Genomic DNA, 19517 nt, shown 5'->3' with positions numbered 1-19517 from the left:
ACTATTCAATTAATGAATATTGTCTTACTTTTTGGGGGGTATTTTTGTTATATACAGATTATGCAATGGTAATTGCTGAGTAATACGTATGTTGATGTCCAAGGTGAAGTCTCTATTTGATCATGTGATGAGACGATATACGATAGGTAGTTTAAGCGCAAAATCTGTCAAAGTTTTCCAAACTGAGCACATCTGCAAGCCAAGCGAGCAGTCATGCATTTCAAACATAAAAGCGACAGTAATGCACTGGGGGCCTGTCATAAGTACCTTACGCCACTGGACACTGTTAACTAATGAGGAATTTACACATTGAAAAAAACTGTCAGGCATTCATGTGGGAAGGGGAGCTCTGTACCAAGGTAATTTGTCGTCTGACTGGTGTGTGTGTGTGTGATCAAGTGTGTGTGTGTGTGTGTAAAGTCCACTTAACTAACATTCTGACAAACAGTCCTAACAAGTGCCCCCCCCCCCTCCTCAAATGCCTAAGAAGTCAGAGGGTCTGGTGGACGATGACCAGTCTCAGGTTTCTGACCAGGGGACTCAGGTAAATTTAGTCAGAAGCTGTCCACTTGCACACGGCAGTCAGACTCTTGACATGCTCAAGGAGTGAAGACTTAAGTTCTGGACTGGATCGGACTTGTGGAGTTTTATACATACATATCTGTTTAGTGGTAGCTAAGACCTGAGACCTGCAGCTTGGATCAAACGCATTATGGAATCATGACATCAGCAGCGGATGATGAAGAGTTTGATGAGGCCGTTGAGCGCTATGCCACTGACACCACCTGGAGCTGGGTAAAGTAGTTTGTAAATTCTTTGCATGTGTGGAAGAAAAAGCATGAAATATGGATAACAGAGAGTAGGCTACATCTTGATGAACACAATAGATGTAAAGGTGAAGGATTGTGCTTTTACATGCATCTAGTTGACAGCAGGAATTGAGAGAAATGCACAGAGAGGAATAACCGTGTCCAGGTACATGGATGCAAGCTCATGTGTTTGCGTGTTTTGTATCACGACAGAGCAGGACTGAAGACATAAGTTTCCGTCATTCAAAATTCTCTTCTGTTTTTATTAAATATGAACATAAATAAAATATCTGACTGACAGCATTTGAGAGTAAGGGGTCCTATAGCTAGGGACATGGGGGGGAGACAGGACAGCAGAGATGTGTGCTTCAGTAATCCCCACGTAAGGCGATCTGTTCCGACTGAAACTTGGGAGGGAGAAGAAGGGTGTAAAAAGGGGGGCAAGAGGGGACAGGTTTAAAGAGGGGTAGAGGGATAGCCTGGTGGATGAAGTGATCTTCTAAACCCATCTGTGGTTTTTCTGAGTTTAGGTTATTTTTGGTAAGAAAGGATCCTCGGAAGAAAACAATGTGTTGCAACAATTGCAACTCAGACTCATTAGGTGAGGTAAAGGTTAGGAGATACCTATGACAATTGTTGAATTTGTGAGTGTATTGCATACATGTATAGGATATTCATTCATAAATAGGCCTATACAATTGTTCTTTCTTTTTTGTGGGATTTTGTGACATGCCACACAATCTTGATTTCAAGGCCTGGCCATATGATTAAGAAAGTTCTTAATCTTGTCTTAAAGCGTAACTCTCGCCAAAATGCAACCTAGGGTATTTTTGTGAATGTACCATTCACAAAAAGCATCGCTAGCATCAAAAACGCTATTTTTACAGAGTTTACTAAAAAGAAAGGTTTTGAACAACTCACTTTAGCAGTTGTTTTTTCCGCTCGCCGCCATCTTGCGAGTCAAAAACTGTCTGTGTACACAAACAATGTTCTCAATGCTCGAGTTCATGTGTAGAGCCACTGGCGATACTTCAAGCAAAGTTTCATGTTGTGTCGAGCCTTCTTAGTGTTTTAAAAATAGTGAATGGGAGTGCTCCTAACACTGAAAACGAAAATACGGTCAATCTTAAAAGTGGTGCTTCTGTCCTAATTATGCTTTTAAACGAAAGTTTGACTCAGCTACATTCACAAAAAGACCCTAGATTTAGGTTTAGCCATTTTGGCGAGAGTTACGCTTTAATCATGTGGCCTTTTGTTGTGACCAAAACATCCTAAACGATATTTGTGGATACTTTTTTTTATTTTTTTAAATAAATATCCCCATTTTAAATCTTGAGTTATTTAAAAAGTATGTCCATCTCAGTTTCTCCTCCTTTTCACAGTCCACAGCCATAACACAACAATGTTTATCCCAAGAAGGTGTTTTACACCTATAATCTCACAAATTAAGGACAAAGCATTCCTTTTAATCACCCTATCACAGTTTGGCAGTTCCAGCTAATAGTCCAGCTCATAATGTTTCTGTCAGAGTCTTATGACTCTCAGGCCAGAATAGCCTGTGCCAATCAGAGGCCTTGATATCAACCAAGTGTGTTAAAATATTATGCAATGAATTTGTTGAAGCACCGTCAATGGGTCAAACAAACACAGGACTTTCACCTTAGGAGACCCGGGTTTGTGTCCTACAGCAAGGTTTTTGAACAAATTGTTGCTGTACTACAGTGTGATTGGTGCATAGGAAGCAGTCAGCTCATAGCTACAAATCTGTATATACAAAGTTGTGATTGGCTGTGTGGGACCACACCAGGCAAGACACTCCTTTCGAGGAGGGAGGATGAATTTTTTGGTGCAATGCTAAATAGGTCAACCTACAGGTATCAAATTAGGCAAATTTTAAGTCTGTGTAAATGCATGTAACAAAAAGTCAAGTTTGAGATATTTGAGGGTTTTAGAATATCCAAGAAAATAAAACCTGAACGTTTTTTTGTTGAAATATGTTGCTGAGTGGTTTAGTAACAGAGACTTAATGTTAAAGTGTCAACATATTTGTCGTAGCCTGATACCGCTCACAGCACTGACCATGCATGTTAAAAATGAAATTGCTATCATGTGCTGTTTGGTGTCAAGAGTACATTGGCTGAGCTCAGCTCTTCCTAGCAAAGCAGCTTTTAGAAACACGTCTAAGGGCAGCTGGCTCATATATCCTGAGAGAATCTCAGTGACATAAAGACTGATCTCTGCATGTGTAGCAATGCCAGAATGGGCTGACCACTGCTAGTGTTGAGTTATAACAATATGTGTCACGCCTGTACAGCATTATTACTGTTTGTACTTTATAATCTGGATGGACATATTTGTCACATTTTCAAGCAAGTGGCTTGTACTGTGATGCATGAAACTAAACTGTAGCTGCACAGGGAAGAAGAGCTTCTTTACAAATGAGAAACAAATGCTCAGTACGAGAGAGAAATTTGAAGAGCATACTTCATATTTCGCGGGAAATGTGTCATTTTAAACAAGGTTGAATGACAAACCACATGATAGTACATTTTACATAACATATGCAATAAAAGGAACCACCAATCTATCTATTCATAAAACTGCATAATGTCAGTTGAGGTTGCAGGTTAGTGCAGGGTCAGCAGTCTAATGAAAAAAACTTCAAACTTCTCACTCAACAAACTGGTATTGAAACTAAACATGCTGAACCTGCAAGGTTGTAAATCACAAAACACACGCACGCACACACACACACACACACACACACACACACACAAAGCTGTCGGACCCCACAAGTATACTGGACTCCCAGTTTTTGGACGCCACAAATATAGTTAAACAAGCACACACACACACACACACACACACACACACACACACACATACACACAGCCGGAGCAGTGCAGGATGAGACCACAGCTCTGACATTGTACAGTGTGACATGGTGACATGCACTGCTTGCTACTCAAGAAATTATCAACTATTTCAAAGTTATCAGTGGAACATGTCTGTGTTTTTATCTTTATTTCTTTCACAATAGTGCCACTTGGCATGATCAGGTTGAGCATTTCAAAAGTACACAAAAGTCCCACAAGATAACAACACAGGGCTCAGCGTTGGTAGACTCTGGAGGAAAAAACCCTCTCAAAGACATGCATTCTTCCTTTTCTGGTTTAGCCAAGAAAGTGTGCTTCATGGTCTGGAAAAACAATTAGATCTAATGCATGCATACACACAGACACACACACACACACACACACACACACACACACACACACACACACACACACACACACACACACAGACACACACACACACACACACACACACACAGACACACACACTGTGGCTACTGGCAACATCGCATGTGCTATCATACAGGGCTGTGATTGGCCTGAAAGATCACCTCACTGCGCCAGACTGACTGAGTGACTTCAAACGCTGACGTAAGCCCCGGTATTTCCCGCCGTGATAGTATAGCAGCTGCTGGATACAGTTTTATTCGGTGCTCTTTAAACTGAGACATTGTAGCGTTGTAAGATGTTGCTAATAATGTATCGTTTAACATGTCATATAGGTCTACAGTCTTCGCATGAAAAACAGAATAATATATATAGCCTATATCCAAGATATATATATATATATATATATATATATATATATATATATATATATATATATATAGTTTTGAAACTACAACTAAGTCAGTGCAGAATTAGTGGTATCCCGTGGCTTTTGTCGCGTAAAATAATAACGAATATAAGCCACAAAACATGCCAAACGCTACTTCCACTTTGAGAATACCAATTTGACGCAACCAGTCAACTGTCTGCAACAATGTAAGCAGCTGTAATTGTGTTGCCACTGTGGCAGCTGAACCGATGCTTTTGGCAACTCAACAGCTCTACGCTGATTGGTCAGCGGTGGGGTTCGATGCAGATGATGTCATCCACTGACAAGGCTCGCTGAGCTAGACAGAGCGAGAGAAACAGAAACGGTCAAAGGGAGAAGTTAGCATCGCGTTGACTTAAAATAGCATTTTTTTTGTCGCTGAAAGGCGGTGACAGCAACTCAAGGCGTTATCAAACACTCAGATATCACCTCTATCGGGAAATTCCGCTTCTATGATGTGTTGTTAAGCTGCCATTCACCGCTGAGGAAACGCCAGTCTCCGTGTGTTAAAGGCTGTCCGCATACTCAGCTACTGTATAGAAGGTATGAGCCTGTTTTTATTATGGATTTGACTGCACCTGCCTGTCTGATGATATCTGATTTTCACACAGTTATAGCTACATATCTGTTATGATCAATACTGTGTCCTTAAACTCATTATATAGCCTACTTATCATCATTTATCATTCATTAACATTGTCTATTTGCACTGTCAGGATGTTACGAGTTAGTTATAGTATACATCTATTGGATTCTTAAATGTATTTCCCTTTAAATGTGCGGTTGGGAAAACTGTAGCTGATTGGTGTGAAGCACATATATCTGTCGTGACTGCCTGTCTTTTTAACTAATAATTCATTACATCCCACCTCTATAATTGGGGAGTGTATAATATTGTGTGAGCCGTATGGGTTATGTATGTGTAATATGGTCCTTGAGACTTGGTGAAAGTGAAACAGTCTGTCTATACCTGCAACACATTATCTGCTAAGTTGCCCAGCCAGAAGGACAAGGAAATCTTCATAACTGCAGCTTAAACTAATGGCCATACCAGTCACTGGTTTTTAAAAATAGGATTTCCTCAAAGAATACTTTTTATCCACTACTCATTTTTGAAACAAAGCAGTTGTCAGACCTCTTCCTCTTTTTATCTCATCTGTATCTATTTTTGGATAAGGCTGCTCTGCAGCATGTAGCACATAAAATTTCCTCTGCTTTGAAAATCAGCTCAGGTTCACTCACAGCTCTGTAACTCAATGCCTCAATGATAGGTGAAATGAATGATGAGAGACAGTTAAGGTAATCTATAAGAGGCATTTCAATACTCAGCCATTGTTATGGCTCCTCATATTCATCTGCTGCTCTAAAATTAGAACTGTTCTTCTGTAAGGAGCCTGTTCTCTGCTCACATGCTCAAAGGTCAGAGGTGGGGGTTATTGTTCCAAATCTTCCCTGTTGCTGCAATCATTTTGGTGGCCCACTGCCAACTGAGTCTAGTTCAGACCCCCTTAGACAGTTATTAGACAGCTGCAAACCCCAATAAGTCTGGAAAGATTTACAAATGGGATTTATCACGTTGTTTGTTTGCATCATAGAAATGTAAATCATTTAGTCATCAAATGATGCCAGCAAGGATGAGGTTGAATAGATACTCTTGAAATGGTTTTAGTTCTTTTCCTTACCTTCTGCATGCTCCTCGTAGTTTGTTTTAGAGTTGAGCTGTCACAACTAGTGGGAAACGTGATTGTTTGAGAGGATACAGAAAGATCAATACTAGAATGGAGAAGTTAGGAATTCATGTGTTGAGATGACACAAATGATGTCCAAATGTTAAATGTTTGTTGGATATCAGACAGAACAAAATATGATTTTCTTTTCCAGGCATTTTTTGATGTTCATCTGAGAAAGCATTTGGGCAGTAAACATTGCTTGTATCAGAAATGAATGAACAGGAAACGAGCGACAGGACTAAATGCTACAGCTACAAGAGGAAGTGTGTGCACATTGTTTAAAGCCCCCGAAAGCCTGGCTTCAAATCATAAGTGACTGCTCAAAAAAACTCAGATAATCTGCTTCATTAGGACTGCGTGAGTGTGGTTTGATCCGTTTAGACAATTTCAGAAATCTCTAATGTGAAACAAGCAAAACTGTCATAAATTTGGCAGAAAACTATGTCTTCATGTGGGATGCCCTCAGTAAGAAGCTGATAAGTGTTCAGGGGCTTTAAGGACTACATTACGTTTCTCTCTAAGAGGTCTAAAGTTGTTAGAGAACAATGCAAAGATGAACAATCATCATTCTCAGACTAATGTGTTCAGTCTAGTTTTTGCCTAACAGTATCCCTAACCTTATTGGCGACATTCACATCTTACATGTCTCCAAAAGGCATTCTGCTGTAGTTCCCATGATGCCTCAGCTCAGCCAATACATCATGGAAGGTTATGATCACCTAACACAGACTGGTCTAACTTGGTTTGTCCTTTGACCTGTGTTGCTGGGGGTTGCTGAATGAAAAACAGTCGGATAGGATTTCCACACTCATCAGGAAGGCAGGGGAGAAGAAGGTGGGAAGGTCAAAGTGGCAACAGGTTCTTGCCACAGTATGTAGGCCACAGACAGTCCTGGGAGAAACTACAAGTAGTACTGAACAGGAACCAGCCTCCATGTCCTCTTTCTCTAGCTCAAACGACATATCAGAGTATTGGAATAACTTCACCCCATGCCCCTGAGGGAGAGTTATGCGTCATCGGTGGTTTGATTGACAGACTGAAGAATGTCACAGCAAATGCTGGTGCATCAACACCTCCTCTTCTGAAGGTTGACTGAGTTTTAGAAAGTATTGTGGAGCTTAGTGATCAGGACTATATTAGGTAGCGAATCTGGACCTTTTGGTATGGATGTAGTTTATAGTTTTAATTGCTAAAGAAATTCTTCTGTCCCGTCTTGTCCCCCTTTCACACTGTTCCTTCCCCCAGACCCGTCAGACCATGAACTACGTGGGCCAGTTGGCGGGCCAGGTGTTTGTCCAGGTCAAAGAGCTGTACCGAGGCCTCAATCCCGCCACCCTTTCTGGCTGCATTGATGTCATCGTAGTGAGACAGCCCGATGGATCCCTGCACTGCTCACCTTTCCATGTTCGCTTCGGCAAAATGGGAGTCCTCCGCTCCCGAGAGAAAGTGGTATGGGCAACTTGCTTTGTTGTTACATTGAGAAAATTGTGGACTTTCAGATGTTTAAAGTATTGTTTTCCCCCCTCTTTTGCCCCTTTCTCCGGTCCTCCAGGTGGACATGGAGATCAATGGAGAACCAGTGAATCTCCATATGAAGCTTGGGGACAACGGAGAAGCATTCTTTGTGCAAGAAACAGAAAATGACGAGGTAACTATGACCATAACTAAGCAGTGAGTGGCTGTGTAAGATGCTCTAGTTCAAAGTGTAATACAACAGCTGTTAAATGGCAGACATTGATTCAAATAAAATCAACATTTAAATGAAAACACGCATCAGTCTCCACCCTCCTGACACCCTGAAACCCAGACACTCCCATGTTTACAACTGAGAAGCGCTATCCAAACTATCTTCCTCCTTAGGCGCAGTCATACTGTAGTAGCTTGAACAAGGTCACGCTGTGTGCCGAGTTGGCACAGCGACAAGGAATTTTTTTCTTTCCTTTTGGCTAACCAGCATTCCTCTGTTCATTAGTGAGTGAATGAGTCCTGAATGCAGCATCTACCAACCCAGGCTTTCCGACCTATACAATAAATGATGGGGCCTAATGACTGACTAACTGAGGATCATCCTAGACTTGAGTTTCCTGGCTAAGAAATTTCCTTTAAGTAGGACGTGTGTAGAGAAATGGTTAAAGGTTGACATTAGATGTAGTAAGAAATACCCTCCTCTTTCTCAAAATCGTTACACTTGTTATGTTTTTATGTTTATGAAGCCCATGAGAGCCATTCAAAACTCTAAAATTCATGGAAAACTCTGAAAACAGTGGCTGTTTTTTTCTCAGTTATTGGAAAGTGGACTTATTTCAACATCAAGTGTTTTCATTTGGTTTTCCAAGATGTTTGAGCTGCAGGTTGAAAAAGCCAAGTTGTGTGTACTGTCATTATGAAATGTGTCTACGCCATGGTATGCACATGAGGATGTGTGCAGCTGAAAGACACAAACAAGCGGTGAACTACTGAGGCCGGGTGGGGGGCCCGGCACCAACAAGGGAAGTGGGTGATTTATTTTCCCCAGAGTGGTGTCAGATTCCCAGGCCTGGAAAAGAAAGGGGGGGGAGAGATTGTGCCTCTGAACCATTTTTTCTTGGCACAGGGAATAAAAATGGGAGACCACAAATCATATGGTTATCCCTCACTTTTCCCTCTCTCTCTCTCTCTCTCTCTCTCTCTCTCTCTCTCTCTCTCTCTGTCTCTCTCTCTCTCTCTCGCTCTCTGTCTCTGTCTCTCCCTGTCTCTCTCTCTCTCTGTCTCTCTCTCTCTCTCTCTCTCTCTGTCTTTCTCTCTCTCTCTGTCTCTCTCTCTGTCTCTGTCTCTCCCTGTCTCTCTCTCTCTCTGTCTCTCTCTCTCTGTCTCTCTCTCTCTCTCTCTCTCTCTCTCTCTCTCTCTCTCTCTCTCTCTCTCTCTCTTTCTCTCTCTTTTCATACTCCCCCCACAGGACACCCTCCTGGAAAGCCTTTTTATTTCCTAGAAGGAGGTATTATACACAGAACTAAGGAACAGAGTCTGTTTTGGATGGGCTGTTTGGTTTTGCTGGCAAAGGGTCTCCTTAAAGGAGAAGTGGCTGCAACAGTTTGGCAGTGATTGTACACATTTTCCTCGGTTCAAAAAATTGTGCAAAACAGTAGATTCATGTTCCAGCAGGAGTTATTCCAGATTTCAAAATGCTTCTTTCAACCCCCTTACAGAAATCGTCAGGGTGGATGCCAGAGAAGATATGTTGGATGTAGTATTTTGTATTTTAGTGTTTGAGGTATTATTAGTGCAGGTGGCACAGTCAATTTTTCTTTGGCCTGGACGTGTTTCAAATAAACTGCACAGCACAGCACACAGGGTTCTTTGTGTCGCTTGCAAATGCACTTAACAATTCATGTCAACACAAACACTTCAGGAATTTATAAATAATAAATGCCCATTTACTTGATGTTAAGTAATTAAAATCTCATCTCAAAACCTAGTTAATTCTCAAAGGCGTTTCATTGATGCATCTTTGCCCTGATTTGATCTAATTTATCACAGGAAGTGGTTCCGTCCTACCTGGCCACCTCTCCGATCTTGTCGGATGGAGCCATTCTGATGAGCTCCTCCCTGATGGGGAAATGCTCCGGGCCAACCATACAAACCCTGGGCTCCTCGGGGAGCACGGGAGAGACTGGAAGTGTGGGGATGAAGAAGAGGAGGAAGAGGAGGAAGAAGACTCGGGCGGACAGTTTGAGGAGAGAGGAGAGTGGGGACTACTCCGAGGATGAAGACATGTTCACCATAGACATCAGCTCAGATGAAATGACGAAGATGGAGAGCAACAGGTGAGAAAGTGTGGAGAAGGGGAAGGAGGAGATGGAAGAAAAGAGGAATAAAGATAGCAAAAAGAGGAAAAGCAGTACACGGGACAAAATAAGGGAGGGGGTAAAAGGGTGGACAGTGAAGCAGTGATGTAAAAACTATAATGCATCAACGAAATGAGCTTTGAGAGCAGCTGCATTGGAAGTGGAGAATAAACAGACCAGCGTCTGTAGTGGAGAGGCTTCCAGCTGTGGCATTGGCACACTCTGAAAAGACACTCAAAGATCGTATGGAAACCACTACAGTACTTCAGCCATGTGATGGTTAAGAAACACGAAACAGAAAAGAAGAAGCTTTGCACTTGAAAAAAGGAAATATCTTCACTGTGTGTGTTTTTGTCAAGGAGTGTTTCATGTGTATGCATTATGCTGACATGTGACTTGGCCTATGGTGTGCAGTGCAGATTTAGATTTGATCTAAATCAGACTAGCATGTGCATAAACCGGTCAGGCATGCAGCTATAAGAGCCATGCCCCTCCCAAACTGTAAGTGTTTAAGTCCATTTATCATGAATGAATACAGCAGCTGTTGTAAATAACTGCTACAAGGCAGATTTATTTCCATCTCTGCATGTGTGTGTGGGATACATTACATCTAAATTCTGGGTCATCTCTACTGGAAAACATTGCTAAGCGTATGCAAGTGCAGTTATTTAAAAAAAAGATGTGCAATGTGTAAACACATTATTATAATGCTTTGTTATTAAAGGAACAATCTACCTTAAACACCAAACCACTATAATCTGCCTTTCTGGTATTTTTTACTTATTTTAATGTTAACTGTTCGAACCAAACATAATTACAATTTGGGAGTCAAAAAGAAACTCACTATCTGGACTCACAATATGCACATATGTTTAATCATAATACAGTATTCTAGCTACAAGACATGTTATGTTTTGAGTGCAGGCAGAGTGCAACAAGTTCAGGCATGATCTCTGTGGGTCTAAAATGGGTGAAAAGTGAAAGGTAAATTACATGAAATAAAAGACACAATACATGACGGAAAAAAATGCAGATTAATGACATGCAATGATATGGTGTACATATACGGTATTTGTTCTGTGTTTTTAGGACTTCATCTCGGGACGTTTTAAGAGATGAGACAACAGGCGGCTCTTTCAAACAGACTGGCATCTACACTCGTTCAGATGGAGAGTGGAGCCCTATTGAGAGGTGCTTCACTCACTCATACTGTATGATGAAGACCGACATGGTATTATTCAGAAGAAACAGCTCTTTAATGGTTGGTTTATCCTCCATTCCTCTCTCAGCCCTGGAAACTCTCGTCCCACCTCTTCCAAGAGCGACTCTGAACTAATGAGCAAGCCGTCAGACAATCAGAATCCAACCATGCACTGGGCATGGGGAGAGCTGCCACAGGCTGCCACGGTAACCAAAAGTTTCCACTGTGCATACATACACAGAGAGAACAACTATATACATATATATATATATTTGTGTTCATTTTGTTTCATCCTCTCCTAGCCATCCTTCCTTCCAGTGAAATCCAACCATCAACCAGTGTGCCCAGTATCCATCCCTTTTTCTGAAAGCACACACTTCCGTGTGATAACTCATGAGACGTCTTCAGAACAGTGCGGACCCTGCTCAGAAATATCAGCACTCACACTGCTGATGCCAGAGGAGACCAGTGAGGAGACAGTTGAAATGGAGTCCGAATCCGTGAGGATGGAGACCCAGACAGCCGGAGGTGCGGCAGCTTGTATGTCTGACATGGAGGAGACAATGTCTCGTCCACCAGGAAAGACAGACTCTCCATCCAAGAGAAAAGGTAACAGTCAAAGAGCACCAACACAATAAAATGTATCATTCCCTTGGGAGTCTTGTTGATCTAACCAGCCATCAGTTCATTGGCTGAGGTTTTAAGCTGTCAGCTGTAGTTCTCTCGTTTGCTGTTTAGCTCAATGGCATTCAGTTTGTGGTGTTAAAATCACCAAAAAAAATACTTTCTAATAAGAGCTTTCTAAATATAATGATAGTTACTCAAAATTACCCAACCCAATCTGCTGGTTTTAAGAAAGCATTTTTTGGTTTAACACAAACCAAATAAAGCAAAAAAGATTGATGGCTTGAAGAAAACCAATTCAAAACCAAGCTGTCAAATGATTTTGTCACGAGTAAACCCAAGAAAAAAGCAAATACAAGAAGCTGACAATTTATCTCAAAAGTCGTCTCTCTGTTGCAGACAAGAGAAGCCGCCATCTTGGTGCTGATGGAATTTACCTGGATGACATCACAGAGCTCGAGCCTGAAGTGGCGGCCCTTTATTTCCCTAAGAGGTATGAAAGAGTCCAAACGTATCACATTGAGCTTAATAATACTTAACAAAACCAGTGGTGGAATGTAACCCAGTACATTTATTCAAGTACTGTACTTAAGTACAAATTTAAGGTACTTTTCTTTTCATGCCACTTTGTACTTCTACTCCACTTCATTACTCTGACAGCTTTAGTTACTAGTTACTTTACAAATTAAGATTTTGCACACACATCACTTGTAGTTTATACGGTACGATATTTTATTATAAAATCAACTACCCAACAATATATAGGCCTACAAGTACAGCTGAAATGATTAGACGATTAAACACAGTTTCTAAAATGTGAGGATTTTTCTGCATTGATTACTTTTATTTGTAATACTTTAAGCACTTTTTCCTGATTATACTTACATACTTTTACTTAAGTAACATTTTCAATGCAGTACTTTTACATGTAACAGAGTATTTTTTACAGTGTCGTATTAGTACTTTTACTTAAGTAAAGGATCTGAATACTTCTTCCACCACTGAACAAAATAGGAGTGTGCCTATGTTCCGTGCCTATTTCTAAGATTTTTTTCAAAATTAGGCCCTATGTTCCCACAGTTCCTTTTTCATAAATTTGTATCAGATTTTATCTCCCTTTCTCCCAAATTGGTAGCCAATTACACCCAACCTATTATCCAGTAGCAATGGACTACAGATGGAATGTAACCCTAACCCAAACATAGGGCCAAATTTTAAGACAATTCTTAGGAATGTGGGACCATTGGGCTGTGGGAACAAAGGGCTGACCCCGAAACAAAACACCTCTCCTCTGAAGTGACAGTGGTGCAGCAGTGAGGAGCATCTCAGACCCGGGCCTCCACAGCAGCAGTCTGTCCCCACAGTCGCTCAGCTCTGGAGGGGACAGCGGAGTGGATAGCTACTGCGACCCCTTGGCTGACATGCCGTCTATCGCCATCTCCTTGTGTGGAGGACTCAATGACAACAGGGAGATCACTAAAGGTAAGATGCTGACTGAAAACGTCACACACTGTGTTGTAAGCTGTGGGAAAAAGGGAAACTGAACATGAAATTGTCCTTACAGAGCAGTTCCATGAGAAGATCATCTCTTACCAGCAGTTTTCGGAAAACCCCTCCATCATCGACGACCCCAACTTAGTTGTGAAAATTGGCTCCAAGTAAGACACATTTGCTAGAGGGAGAACATGTTTGTGTCTAAATATAGTAAAACCAGCAGGCTATAAGCAGTCTATAATCCACTGTATGATTTACAGATTGAACTGCCACACATTGCAGCAGAAACTGCAGTGTCTGCAGGATTGTTTGGGCTCATAAAGTGTTTTTTGCTACGGTTATGAAGTTGATAAAAATATATTTTGTTTTCTCCCTCAGATACTATAATTGGAGCTCTGCAGCTCCACTTATGCTGGCTATGCAGGCCTTTCAGAAACCGCTGCCAAAGGTAAGAAATTGATACACAGCACAGATACTAATGACTCAGACCGTGGTTGTGCTACATGAATACCACTCCCCCTTTTGAGTGAAACCGGTACTGCACCCTGTATGTTTGTATCTCTATGCACCTTAAATACCTATCATTAGGTTGCATAATGTGTAATCTATAACCTTACAGTCTAAATGTTCTGTTATTGCAGCCTCAGATAGACTTCATGTTGTGTGACAAACATCCACTGAATCTGTTCTCCTTAAACCCTGTCTTCCCCTCTATTCCCTTCCCTTCCCATCCCATTGGTGCATCCATCCATCCATCCATCCATCCATCCATTCATCAGTCCTCTTGCCTCCGTTATATTCACTCAGCTTTAGAGTTTCTTCTCTGTTGTCTGACTGGTGTGCTGGGCTACAGCTCAGTACGTCAGTCACTCTTTTGCCTCTTTCTCCTGTTTTTACTTTATCTACCTTCCTCGTTCTTTGTTCCGTATCAAACTTCCAAGCGCCATACATGCTTTATTTTCCCCATTACAACCGCAGACACATTGTTGCTTCTGTGTTACTGTTTGTTCATTTATGGTCTGGTTTGGCTTAAGTTCATTTTTGAGTGTTTTTTTTTTACAGTGTTGTGTTTTCGTTGTTTGGGGTTGTGTGTGCTCTGCTCCAGGCTGCAGTGGAGAACATCATGAAGGAGAAGATGCCCAAGAAAGGAGGGAGGTGGTGGTTCTCCTGGCGAGGCAGAAACAGCAGCACCAAATCGGTAATTTCTTCTCATCTGTTGATAAAGTTCCAGTAAATGAGGGAGTAAAGCAGATTAACACTGTTTGTCTTCCTGTAGGATTCCGTCTCTGAGCGTGGGGCCGGTGGCTACGATGAGCAGGCTGGGAAAATGTCAAGCAGGTGAGGAACCCTGAAAACCATTCAATGCCAGAAAATATCCTCTAAATTAGCGAGCGATCGCACATCCTAGCTGACAGGACTAAACATCCTTTAACACATTGTCAACCTGTCTGATGTTAGACACAAAGAAGAGTCGTCCTCTAGTGATGAAGACCACAGAGCAGCCAAACAGAGCTCTGCCACCATCCAATCAGAGCCTGGGCTCACACCAGGAGGCGTGACCTATAAGAAAACACTTCGACTCACATCAGAGCAGCTGGTGAGGAGTTTGGAATGAATACACTGTAGACTTTGAACTGTTTTATTTATTATAGACATCGTTTTTACCTCCATGTAGTATATCTCATTCTTCCTCTTTCTCTTTCTCTCTCTCTCGCTCCCTCCCTCTTCTTACGCACGCACACACACACACACACACACACACACAAACAGCTGTCTCTCCAGCTGCAGGATGGTCCTAACGATGTTGTGTTCAGCGTGACCACTCAGTACCAGGGAACCTGTCGCTGTCAGGGCACCATCTACCTCTGGAACTGGGACGACAAGATAATTATCTCTGACATAGATGGAACCATCACCAGGTGTGTGATACATGTGAATACACACATACTTTTACAGTCACCTTTACTATACAGTTTAACTTGGTTTGGGGTGAAAATGTATATAGATATGGCCCAAGATGACAGGGTCATCTACAAGCTGTGTGCAGGACATACATTAGCCTGAGCTCACATGTCTCAATGTCATTTTTGTGCTGTGTATTTCCAGGTCGGACACACTGGGCCATATCCTGCCCACACTGGGGAAAGACTGGACCCACCAGGGCATTGCACAACTCTACCACAAAGTCAGCCAGTAAGCACTAATTTATAGGGGTGTGCAAAAATCACGATTCAAGTGCTACCGATTCAAAATCGATTCATAGAATTGCAAAAATCTATTCATATTTTTTTATTTAAAAAAATATATATTTATATATATATATATATATATTTTTTTTTTTTTATTGTATATCTACTGCAATCACATGGGAAAAGTAACCACATTTACATACTGTGAATCGTTTTTGAATCGAATTTTGACATTTTCTGAATTGTGCACCCCTACTAATTTACTAACCCAGTGTCAGATGTTAATTGCTTTGAATAGTTCCACTCAAAGCAAAGCACAAAAGGCACACATTGCTTGAAAATACTGTATGTATTTTCCACTAAACAGGCCAAAAGAAGCTCTGAAAAATGCTCTGATTTGTTGTCATTAAGTGATCATTATTAATACACGTGCCCCTCTCTCTCTCTCTCTCTCTCTCTCTCTCTCTCTCTCTCTCTCTCGCTCCGTCAGAAATGGCTACAAGTTCCTGTACTGCTCAGCTCGAGCTATCGGCATGGCTGACATGACCAGAGGTTACCTACACTGGGTCAACGAGAGAGGCACCATGCTTCCTATAGGCCCCGTCCTTCTCAGCCCGAGCAGCCTCTTTTCAGCTCTGCACAGGTCTCTCTCACTCACACACGTTTTCTCCCTTTACTATAGTCATGTAACAATGTGCAAGAAGATGCAGGAGACTTGAGCATTGTTGTACTCGGCTGATTGTTGGTTACATTGTTTGTGTTTGACAGGGAAGTGATCGAGAAGAAACCAGAGAAATTCAAGGTGGAGTGTCTCAACGATATCAAGAACCTCTTCTACCCCAACACACAGCCATTCTATGCAGCGTTTGGCAACAGACCAACGGTATGCACATACATATAAAATTTGGTTCATCTGGAGTTTTTTTGGTTAAAAATGAAAGCCATCTTTGCTGTAGATTATTGCCTAAATGCATGTCATTTAGATAAACAACATTTTTAACACTCAATTCTCATTTATATTTGCAGGATGTATATTCCTATAAAGAAGTAGGAGTGCCTCTAAACAGGATTTTTACAGTAAACCCTAAAGGAGAGCTAGTGCAGGAGCATGCCAAGACCAACATCTCATCGTAAGTAACGCATGCAGTTTACATGATATATTCTAGGAGGAAAGACCGTAATGACTTCAGAAAAACAAGACTTGGTTTGCTCATTTAATTCATGTCTGATTGTTACCTCCTCGTCTCTTCAGTTACGTCCGTCTGGGTGAGGTGGTGGACCATGTGTTTCCTCTGAAGATGCGGGCCTCCTCCTCAGACTTCCCCTGCTCAGACACCTACAGCCACTTCACCTACTGGAGGCAGCAGCTCCCCCGGGTGGACCATCAGGACACTACACCTCCACAGTCTCCCCGTCCCAGCAGCTGACTACCCGTGGCCTGCAGAGCAGCTCCTAGCAGGCAGAGCACTGATGGTGTGATGGTTACATGTGTGTGATATGAATCTGTAGATGTTTGTAGAAGATGTAGCACTTTGAGATCACAGAGAGAGCGAGAGAGAGAGAGCTGCTGTGAAAACTCTTATAACGCACAAGATGGATGTAAGCGCACTTTTATGAAAAGACGGCCTCTGTAGCCTTCTGACTAGATGTATGTATATGAGAAATTATAATAATTTATTCAGGCAGCTTAGCACATATGTTATTTTTGAGTGAGTCTTGACATTATTTAGGTAGCTAAAGGTAGCTTTCTAGGCAGACAGTTGCATTCTGTATCTAACAGATGATATGGCATCTGTTCAAAAGTGCATCACAGAGACACACTGTGCACACATAAGAGAGCAAGTTACTTAAACTTGTGCCAAATACTCAATGTAGAATTTATTTTCGTACTTCGTATTTCGTTTTTTCAGTCCAGACTGTTACAGATCCTCAATCAGCATGGAAATGCAGATTATATATAAATACATGCAGGCTAATTTGACTTTATAGCAACATATGTGTATGTAATCTAATATTCTGTTTGAAAAAAATCAGTATTAGTTACATATTACATTAAAATGTATTACAGAGCACAATGACCGAATGATCATCTATGTAGCTTGACATTATCCTGACAGAGGGTGCATTATAAAGACGGTTTGGAATGAGTATTTATTGTTGAGACAAAGTAATGCTGACAGGAGAACAGAAAGCAAAACATTTCCAGTGGTCAAAATCAAGAGTATCTGTGGGAGGAATTGCTAAATCATTTTTGTTTTTCTATTGAGATCCACACTGTCTATATGTTGTGATCAGAATGTCATTTCTGTTGTGGCCTTCATGAAACACCTTTTAATTTATCCAGTTCATACAATATGTTCCACTCTCTAAGATGATTTCCATAAATGCCATTGAGTATATTTTATTCATTCATCTGATGACATTACTGTACTTCCATGCCCTTGTAATGTCACTTAAAGCAAAACCCTTATTGGACTACATAGCTTAGAGCGGACAGTAGGCCACGGTATTAAAAGGAATGTTTTACCTTTTTTCTAAGTTACAGACACTCGTAAAGTGATCTTTATTTCTTACAATACCACAGATAACCTGAGGTCATATACAGTATATGTACAGGAGCTGCTATCACGGTAACCTGCCTAATATATCAGTGGTTTTACTGTGAACATAACTATCTGAACAGTATCATCATATCAAGTAAGCCTGCAGTTTATAAAAGAGGATGTGTGTATATAATGCTTTTATTATTCTTTCCATGAAAGAGCTAAACATAGCCTGAAAGCGTATTATCTTTGCCTTAACTGTGAACAATATGATCAAGAATTTGTTCATTTACTCTCTCCACCCCTTCTCTTGACCAGTTCACTGTTACATTTATGTAATCAAACTTATTAAAAAAATGCCTTGGTACACCAGTGAGTGAGTGAGTGAGTGTCAATATCCACTGACTCCCTGTATTAACACTTTATTCACCGGAGTACAGTGGTGGAAGAAGTATTCAGATCCTTTAAAAGTATTCACATACTTGAAAAGTCCTGCATTCAAAACCTTACATAAGTAAAAGTATTTAAGTATTATCAGCAACATGTACTGAAGGTATTACAAGTAAAAGTACATCATTGTGCAATAAAATGTTCCCTGTAAGTATTTTCCTAGTATATATATTGTTTGTGGATTAATATTATTGCTGCATTACATAATGCAAATGTTGCATTTTACTGCTGTAGATGTTTAAGGTTGTGCTAATTTTAACAAATTTATTTATATTTATTTGATATTAATGTTTATTATGTTTGTTTATGTACGTACCAACCATCAAGGCAAATTCCTTGTAAGTGTTGCTTGGCAATAAATCCTTTTCTGATTCTGATTCTGATAAACTGTAAGGTAGTTTGATCTACAGTGAGGTATGTATTTTGTAGGATCATCATGTTTGTAGCGTTGCTGTCCTGTGAGAACAGCCCCTATATTCAGCTTTGTGACGATATGTTTTCCAGCTCATCCAATTAAGAGGGTTATATAATAATAAAAATAGTTCATTTATCTTAAGTAGTAGGATCATTTTCTCAACCCATGAAGGAACCCTTCATCTTTCAGAAAAATTTTATCAGAAAAATTAATTTAAAAAACACCAAATTTGGAGATCTACATGTTTTCTTTCTGGACAGGAAGGGTATGAAGAATTGTAATCTGAAAAGTGACTAAAGCTGGGAGGCAAATGTAATGGGGTAAAAAGTACAATAATAGCCTCTGACATGTATAAAGTTGCACAAAATGATAATACTCAAGTAAATTACCTCAAATTTGTACTGCTGTACAGTAGGCTAAATCTACTCACCGGTGGTCACATTACACCACTGCCTGAATAGCAGATGCATTTTTAAACAAGAGGTACAAAGTTTAGGTCCATTTGGGCTCCAGTTGCATCTCTTCACTTGTCTGTCATCACATCACTCAGTGTGATGCATCAGCTG

General features: G+C 40.8%; 1 protein-coding gene across 3 annotated transcripts; it reads left to right on the top strand.

The window, feature by feature from the left end:
• Positions 1-552: 552 nt before the first annotated feature.
• Positions 553-18452, top strand: si:ch73-21k16.1 (phosphatidate phosphatase LPIN1). Of its 3 annotated transcripts, none has more exons than XM_031321787.2 (21): positions 553-795; positions 7457-7660; positions 7764-7859; positions 9728-10014; positions 10960-11019; positions 11125-11226; positions 11325-11442; positions 11539-11845; positions 12260-12353; positions 13158-13342; positions 13425-13518; positions 13733-13802; positions 14460-14552; positions 14631-14692; positions 14813-14951; positions 15125-15273; positions 15461-15547; positions 16034-16186; positions 16312-16426; positions 16570-16673; positions 16796-18452. In XM_031321787.2, exons 1-21 carry the CDS (start codon positions 721-723, stop codon positions 16968-16970), a joined length of 2769 nt encoding a protein of 922 aa, XP_031177647.1. In that variant the 5' UTR covers positions 553-720; the 3' UTR covers positions 16971-18452. The 3 variants fall into 3 exon arrangements, with proteins under 3 accessions (XP_031177647.1, XP_031177648.1, XP_031177649.1); XM_031321789.2 differs by lacking the exon at positions 553-795 and adding an exon at positions 4609-5024; XM_031321788.2 differs by lacking the exon at positions 10960-11019 and having other exon boundaries at positions 554-795.
• Positions 18453-19517: the final 1065 nt, after the last annotated feature.

Source organism: Sander lucioperca, chromosome 19, assembly GCF_008315115.2.
Source record: "Sander lucioperca isolate FBNREF2018 chromosome 19, SLUC_FBN_1.2, whole genome shotgun sequence".
NCBI classification, from domain to species: Eukaryota; Metazoa; Chordata; class Actinopteri; order Perciformes; family Percidae; genus Sander; species Sander lucioperca.
This window is presented reverse-complemented; position numbering and strand designations above follow the sequence as displayed.

Coding starts and splice junctions, on each gene's coding strand:
- si:ch73-21k16.1 (XM_031321787.2), top strand. CDS start 721: ATGACATCAGCAGCGGATGATGAAGAGTTTGATGAGGCCGTTGAGCGC. Junction 7,860..9,727: donor AAGAAACAGAAAATGACGAG/GTAACTATGACC, acceptor AATTTATCACAG/GAAGTGGTTCCGTCCTACCT. Junction 11,020..11,124: donor AAATGGGTGAAAAGTGAAAG/GTAAATTACATG, acceptor CTGTGTTTTTAG/GACTTCATCTCGGGACGTTT.